Genomic DNA, 8315 nt, shown 5'->3' with positions numbered 1-8315 from the left:
AATATTTAGGTAAGCCAAATTTTCAACGCTGACATTTCGCGCCATCGTTGCACGACTACGACGTGAAAGTGCCTAATTTAACGTTTTCTCGATGACATGGACACAAGACAATGATGTTCTAATCAAGATACAGTCCAAAAAAATTCCCCTAACATTTGGCAAGTTGAACGACATGGAATGAGAGCGATGAATTTTGAAACAGCGTGAATTCACTCAAACGTTGAATTTCAAATGTGCCGAATTAATGCTGTTGAGGAAAATTTATTGTCTTTGTTCATTTGCATTAGATTTGACACATCTGAAATGTGACGTTTGAACCGGGCCTAAGGGCCTGTTTACATGGAGTGGGGGACCCCGGTCTAGTGGGGTAGGTTTCTTTTGTTTTGTGTCCCCCAGAGCGTGAAAACAAAAGAAACCAACCCCCCAAGACCGGGGTCCCCCACTCCATGTAAACAGGCCCTAAAGGTGGATTTCCACTGTCGCGTAAATTTTACGCGCGTAAATGAAATAGAGACAATGTAGGAAAGGTCACGCGTAAACGTAAAAGTTGAGCCTCGCTCCGATTACCTCGCACAACTTTCACGTTTACGCGTGGCCTTTCATACGTTGCCTCTATTGTATTTACGCGCGTTCGCACGGAAAAATTACGCGACAGTGGAAATCCACCTGAAATCTATGCTCATACTATGCCGGATAGCTTTTTGTACCTATCAGATATGTGACTCTCCATTTTGCAGATCTATATGACGCAGCTTTGCTCCGTCACAGAAATCGTGCTGAAATCAGTGTTCTTATGTGTAAACAGAAGCTCCATCCGGTACGATTTTATGGCGTGAACATTCGGGCGTAAATAGCATAAAGGCGATGTATGAAAGGCCACGCGGAAACGTAAAAGTTGAGCGAGGTTCAACTTTTACGTTTACGCGTGACTTTCCGTGTATTCGCTCTATTTTATTTACGTGCGTACGAACGTGAAAATTACGCGACAGTGGAAATCCACCCAAGAAACGTTTTCTTCGATGTCTAGTGCACGTCTACGACCAGTAAAACTTCCACGACACCTTTTTTTGAAGAATGTGAATTTTCTTTTTTCGGCGTTGTACTTGAGTACAGTCTTTAAGAATTCACCTGCAGGAAAAATTCGCCTGTATCTGACAAATATTAGAACCAACAATAAAGTTTCCTCAACACCAAGAGAAACTGATGACCCCCCTCTCTTATAAATGAAAGAAAATCTGAATAACATAAAATGCAAAGAATAGATGTGATATTGTTATAATGGAACCGTGACAACAGAAGTAACACGAAAGAATTAAAAATGAATACAAAGTATAATTATCACGAAGGTTTTTTTTTCAGATTAACCGAAATTACAAGATGCAGACTGAGAAGATGTTTCGTTATCGAGATATATACAGTATATCTAATTGAAGATAACGCTGTTGAAAAAAATGAGGAATTTTACAGATTAAATATATAACCTAAACAAAATTAAATTAGTAACTGGTGGGGTGACAAACCTTGACAACAGAATCAGCCGGGCAAGAATGATTTATTTTATCCTAGCTTTAAAGGTCCGTTCTCAAAACACCTAGAAAAAATTAAATCGTGCCCATGGATAGGAAAAGTTTCCGAAACGCCGCGAACCACCAGGAATTAGGCCAAAAAAAGAAAACCTTTGCCGCTTAGGGTAGATTTATTCTAGATGATATGGAGTAAAAATGTTGACGCGCTTCACAACTGACTCTTGACTTAGAAACGGTATCCAAGGGTGTTTTATGTTGAAACAACGGATAAAAAACTCAAGCTCCCATTTTTTGGCAACCAAACCCGTAATGGCAGTGAAAAGATATCTAAGGCCCTCGAGGCTTTTGAGAATGCTATGTTTGTTGTTGTCACTATTAGCGGGTATTTATTTTCTTGGATCGTCAACTCCATCATACAATAACAGATGGACAGAAGACACAAAACATCTGACAGGAAAAAACAATATTGAGGAAGTGGCGTTTCTCACCTCTCAGCGAACAGGAGCTCGAGGTAAAGGCCAACTGGCACAACATTCAGAAACTGGGAAGAGAAGGAATCTTATCATTGTGTCTCATGGCCGGTCCGGTTCTTCGCTAATGGGAGATATTTTCAACCACCACCCCTCCGTATTTTATATGTACGAGCCATTACAAACGGCTGAACGGGTTCAATGGAAATCAAATCCAGGAAGAAATTACGCCAGCACTGTTGAACTTTTTTTGACAAGCCTCTTTCGCTGCGCATTTGACAATCCAGAGATTCTTGCTGACATCGAGAGATACTACCGTAAACCAGATCACCCTCGCATAAGCCAAGCCATTGCATCACCGCCTTTATGCCCCTACGAACTAACAGACTCAAGATGGGATCCAAAGCTGTGCTATCCTATGACAAGCGAGTCTTTGCGAAGCGCCTGTAAAATCAACTACAATTTAACTGTGATTAAAGTACTCTTATCTCGTATTCCCGAGAATAACATAAAACACATTCTGAATCCCTGCAACTCTTTTGATGTTGACTGTAAAATTGTTTTCCTTGTAAGAGATCCTCGAGCTGTAATCCCTTCGTCGCGTAGCATAGGCTTCTTTAAGGAGAAAGCAGACAACAAAGCGCTCCTGAGCACACGATTCTATAGCTATAAACAGTGCAAACAGACTGAGGATAACTTGGAATTCATCCGAAAACTTCCGGATTCCCTTCGTAGTAAAATCAAACTTCAACGTTACGAAGATTTGACGATAAACCCATTGAAGGAGCTTTCAGCCCTGTACGAGTTCGCTGGGTTGCCGGTGATGCAAAAAGTGCGCGCATGGTTGAACGAGACTACACAGCAGAGTAGGGCAGCCTGCAGACCCGAGGATGGAGCCGCAGTCACTTGCACTAAAGATGACGCATGGGCAGCGACAAATCGCTGGCGATGGAAGGTGCATCCGCATGAGATTGACGTTATAGAGCGCTACTGTCAACGGGTTTTACTACTTATGGGATATAGGCCTGTAGATGGATCACATGATCTGTTAGCGGATAAGGAGATTCCACTCTTCAGCAGCGACTATGAAGCAAAACATTGGTTTTTAAATTAAAAGAACTCATTTGAAAATCCGAGGACCCTCAAGTCCCAAGAACCGGACCAATATTAAATTTCCCCCAGAAAAATTAATACATCATCATGAGAGAAAGTTACGAGAATGACTACCAAGAGAAAATGCTTCATCTTTTGTTGATTTCTCTCAACTAATTTTCTTTTTATGTATTGAGATCAGAGGCCTGTTTCTCGAAAGATCTGATAACTTATAAGGCCCGAAGGCAAACTAGGTTTTCAAATCAAATCCTAGGCCTGTAAGTAGCATAGTTCCCAGGCACAAACCCGTCAATTTTGCTGCGTTAACTTTAAGCATGAATGCAAAAACGGCAAACATAAAATACCTTTCTGGGCCCGAAAAGTTACCTGGACTTTCGAGAAACAGGCCCGTCTCGAGAATTTACATTTGGATAATGGGGCTTTCGTGTTAACCTTACAAAGTAACTTCTTTTTTTTGGTTTTTCAAATTCGAATATGTGACGTGACTTTAAGTTCAAATTAAAGGTTTCATTTGGAATTTTGTGGAAGATTATGGTTGCATTGTTGACGATTAAGTGGCTTATTAGAGTGGAGAAGGTGAATTGAAGTTCAAATCATGTAATTTGCGTTTTAGTTGGAATGGTGATTTGAACTTCAACATCCGCGATGTCGAGTTTTCCCTTTATAGTTTCAACTTGTTCAAAGTAACTTCAAGTTCGAATGATGCTATTTCGACTGCGTTCATTGCGATTTCAAATTCATTTGACGAGATTTCGACATCGATAGTCTAATTTTGGAACTTCAAATTGTCTTTTATTTTCAATTATTTTTGTCCGCAAATGTACGCCATAGTATGACAGGCATGTATGCGTGTCTTTCTACCGAAAGGTTATACTGTCATCCTCAATTGATCTGGTGGAACCGTCAGTTACAGACTGTAATGAACGGTAACAGTAGATTAGTCGAAGTAGGATGATGGGTTTAAGGCTTTTTGTAAGCATCAAGAACTTGAGCTTTTAACTGCTTACAAGTCAAGCTGGACAAACGCTTCCTTTATCATTCTTTTTGTAGATCTCTCAACGTTTAGGATATGTTTTTCATATTATTTGTTTTCTCTGCAGCTTTGTAGAATTGCTGTACAATTGCTTTGTACAATTACTATTTGCGCGATTTCTTTCTCAATCACGAAAATTCGACTCGAAAGATTTGATACCATTCAAGAAAAGAAAAATAATATATATTCTCGGACAATTTCCTTTTCGTGAAACGAAACCATTAGGTGTCTTATAGGTAAGGGCTGGGAAAGTTTGATTTATGGCAAAACCGATATAATAATAATTCCATAATAATTAAGTGAACCCTTTCCTGGATTCGCGAAGTTCAATAGACTGTCTGAATAATACTCCCATACAGGCCACCGGTGAGCTACATACATCCACAACTTAATTAAAAATCCGTTCCTCGATCTTTCTTCCCTCCGAAACCAAACGGAAACGCTTGCTACGCAGGATCCGCAGGGTACTGCCCCGACAGTTCATGACAGTTACAAACTACGCTGAGTACCAGAGGTTTTTTCGCGTGTGCAGCAATTGAGTGCGACGGAGAAAGAACCTTAATTTTCGCACAGAAAGACTTGAGCGAAACCGGAAAGCGCTCATGAAAAGTCTCTGGCACCCAGGGTAGCTAAATACATGCACAATTTATGTTTGTATGCAGAAATTGAAATGGTCTATTGTGAGAGTTGAAGCACGGTATGTAGTCGTCAAGGAGACGTCATAACGGTGCTCCAGAGGATTAAAACCATTTAAATGAAGTTCGCATAATTAAGCCTAAATTATCTTCTCTGCTGATAAACGTTAAATTTTTCTAAGCTTTTCTAGTTGTCTTGCGCTCAAGAATATGACGTTAAGACGTATACTTAGACGGCATCTGAGATTAACCCCGCTACGAATTTGTTTGATTGGATCTTCGTTCATGTGCTTTTTTTTTCTCGGCATTTTTACACTACCAAACAAACAACAAATTCGCAGAGCAAATATACAAGATATTACCGACATCAACAAAGAGATGCTCCGTACGGCTGCAACACGACGAAAACTCGCACAACATTCAAGAACTGCCAGGAATAATCTTATAATTGTGTCACATGGTCGTTCCGGTTCTTCGCTTATGGGAGATATTTTCAACCACAATCCCAGCGTGTTTTATATGTACGAGCCGCTACAGAGTGCCAAACGAATAACAAAGGGCAAGTCGTCTACCAATGAAAGCTATAGCAGCATAGTTGAGAAGTTTCTAACAGGTGTATTTCGCTGCAAATTCGACCAGCCAGAGATCTTAGCTGATATTGAAAAGTACTACCGGAAACCCGACCATCCCCGCATAAGCCAAGCCATTGCATCACCGCCTTTATGTCCGTACAAACTAACAGACTCGAGATGGGATCCAAAGCTATGCTATCCTATGACAAGCGAGTCTTTGGAAAGTGCTTGTAAAGACAACTACAATTTAACCGTAATTAAAGTTCTTATGGATCGTATTCCTGAGAGCAATATCAAAACTGTTTTGACTTCATGCAACTCTTTTGATGTTGATTGCAAAATTCTTTTTCTTGTTAGAGATCCTCGAGCCGTTATCCCTTCTTCTCGCAGTTTTGGTTTTTTTAACGAGAAAGGAAACAAGGATGCTTTACAGAACACAAGACTCTTTAGCTACAAACTATGTAAAGAAACAGAAGAGAATTTAGATTTTATTCGAAAACTTCCAGATTTTCTACGCAAAAGAATCAAACTTCAACGCTACGAAGAGGTGGCAATGGACCCACTGAAAGAACTTTCAGGCCTCTACGATTTTGTTGGGTTGCCTGTGCTTGAAAGCGTGCGCACATGGTTAAATGAAACTACACAGCTGAGTAGGTCAGATTGTAATGAGAAAGACGGAGCGCAAGCCACTTGCACTAAGGACAATGCTCGTGTGGCTGCAAATCGCTGGAGATGGAAGGTACATCCACACGATATTAGCGTTATTGAGTATTACTGTGCCAGCGTCATGCGATTGGTCGGATACAGGACTGTGGACCGATCCTACGAACTTTTAGCGAATGTAACTATTCCACTGTTTACCCATGATTACGAGGCAAAAAACTGGGGCTTGCACTAAAAGTTCAAACGAGACTGAAATATCACATCGGGAAAAGCTATAATGAATTATTCAAACAAAGTTTTTTTGGGGGGCAACACACCGTTGGAATGTCACCCTGGATGGGTAACAGAGGTTTTTTCTCTCTTGTTGGGGGATGCTTTGGCCAACACTTCTTCGGGTCGACGACCGAAGTCAATAGCGGCAAAGCAGCGAAAATTGCCCAGAACTGGAAACGCCACGGATGAAACATAAAACGTCTCTCGGGTGACAAGGGTATTGGAATATTGGAACCGCCTATTAAGTTACTACCTTAAACACTGCATGTTTTGCCCGGGGAGGGGAGGGGTGAGTATTAACAAATGTTTATACGGGAAGGCTCCGCCTCGCGGTCCAACCCCTGACCCAAAGATAGTTGCCGTTCATTACCCTAGCAAAACAACATCTGTCAGTTTTATATACCATTTTTCACAAAAAAAGTTACGGTACCCCTTTCGTGTACCTTCTATTGACAAATGGTATCCCTTTCACATACCTTGTTTAGTTTTTTGCATCCCTTTTAACTGTGGTAAATGCACTGTCTTTTAAACAGGAATCAATCACAAAAATAGAACGTTTTCTCTAAGCCATAAAATTCATCTGTTAGCCCTCTTTGGCCCTTTCACAGACCCAGACAGATTTCCCTATCCTTTTATATACTTCAACTAGTGAAATCCCTACTCTTCATATACTTGAACCCTGAAATAGGTACCCCTTTCGGGCGGAGCCTCCCCGTATAGGCCATCATAGGGAGTACCTCCTCCCGGATGTTTTGCAACCTCGCTCCCAGGGTTGCAGATTTCGTAGTTAAATACCCTCATCAGTTGCCAGTCCACGTTTCCTCGCTGAGATATTAATGCTGATTTGTTTTTCTTTGGTGTATAAAAATACAAGACGCTTTTTATCCTCTTTTGTTTGAGTCTTGGACACTCGTCGTAGTCATCATCTTAATTCTTTAATCAGGTTATATACAGCCGGCTGCTAATATATGGTTTGTTTTCGTACACTTGAATTGAAATAAATATATTGTTTGACTCACTTCAAAGCAACACTCTTTCAGCTGCACAAATGCACAAACTTCCACACAATAGTCTATTTGTGGTAGTACTCCCTTTCCCGGAACAGTGCCTAAGAGGGATCAGGAGGGGCTTTCTCTCCTCACCCAACATGGATACACTTTATCCTAGCGAGGAAATCAACGGAGACGTTCGGACGATGGTCAATGTCTGATCGACTCGGCTCGTTGGAAAGTCTGTTTTAATCAGTAGATATTGGTTCTCCGTCCCTGACTAAATTAATAATTTCGGTTGCGTGCCAAAGAGTGGCAGCAGTACTTTGGAAGAGATGCTACTTTTAGATGTAGATAAGAAGACAAGTAATAACCCTTTCAGACGGAAATCTTTAAATGCTTTTTCCGGTCGTAAATTTATCCCATAGCCAACCAGAGGGCCGGAAGGCCGTTGCATATTGGTCAGAATCAGGGCGGATCCGCCCTGGTGAGAATACCGGTGGATTCATAGAATTGCAATTTTCCGGGATCTTATTTAAATTCCAACGAGATGTTTAACTTGAGCTCAAAGTAAGTTACCTTTCCTCAACATAAAAAAAAGTGTTTTGGTGACCTTGTTAAAGGGGTTAGGAAGAACTAACCAGGCACAGATGATATAACATGTAAACAAAGGTACAAAAGACAAAACAAACAAACAAACAAGCAAAACAGACAGCAAAAAAATAGATTTTCAAAATCAAACGGTCCTACACGTGCTATTTAGATTTACGTCATCTGTTTCTGGTGAAAGAACGGCAAGTAAGGACATGGCCATACAGTTTCAAATCATACGGTATCAATTATCGTAACCGCATTAGCGAGCTAGTAGCCTGAGAAATGACGTTCTGATTGGTTGTGCTGCGAGGGAAATATGCTTCAACCAATTAGAAGCACTACCCAGATCTGGGTAGTGATACGTCATCAGTATGGAATTTTTACGCTCTTTATGCAGGAAACCGTGCAGTGATGGTGTTCGTGAAATGTGGGCTGTTTTCTCATGCT

The 8315-nt window shown here is 40.9% G+C and overlaps 3 protein-coding genes across 4 annotated transcripts in view; all 3 read left to right on the top strand.

Annotated features, from left to right (window-relative positions):
• LOC140928627 (small ribosomal subunit protein eS24-like) overlaps window positions 1-8315 on the top strand; it is a 391602-nt gene that overhangs the window by 25798 nt on the left and 357489 nt on the right. The window lies entirely within an intron of this gene.
• On the top strand, window positions 1548-3287 carry LOC140927016 (carbohydrate sulfotransferase 6-like). The gene has a single exon (XM_073376678.1). The coding sequence runs from the start codon at window positions 1779-1781 to the stop codon at window positions 3108-3110; it is 1332 nt and encodes a 443-aa protein (XP_073232779.1). The 5' UTR covers window positions 1548-1778; the 3' UTR covers window positions 3111-3287.
• On the top strand, window positions 4932-6377 carry LOC140927014 (carbohydrate sulfotransferase 4-like). The gene has a single exon (XM_073376677.1). It carries the CDS (start codon window positions 4988-4990, stop codon window positions 6245-6247), a length of 1260 nt encoding a protein of 419 aa, XP_073232778.1. The 5' UTR covers window positions 4932-4987; the 3' UTR covers window positions 6248-6377.

The sequence above is a fragment of the Porites lutea genome, chromosome 2 (assembly GCF_958299795.1).
Source record: "Porites lutea chromosome 2, jaPorLute2.1, whole genome shotgun sequence".
In the NCBI taxonomy this organism is placed as follows: Eukaryota; Metazoa; Cnidaria; class Anthozoa; order Scleractinia; family Poritidae; genus Porites; species Porites lutea.
This window is presented reverse-complemented; position numbering and strand designations above follow the sequence as displayed.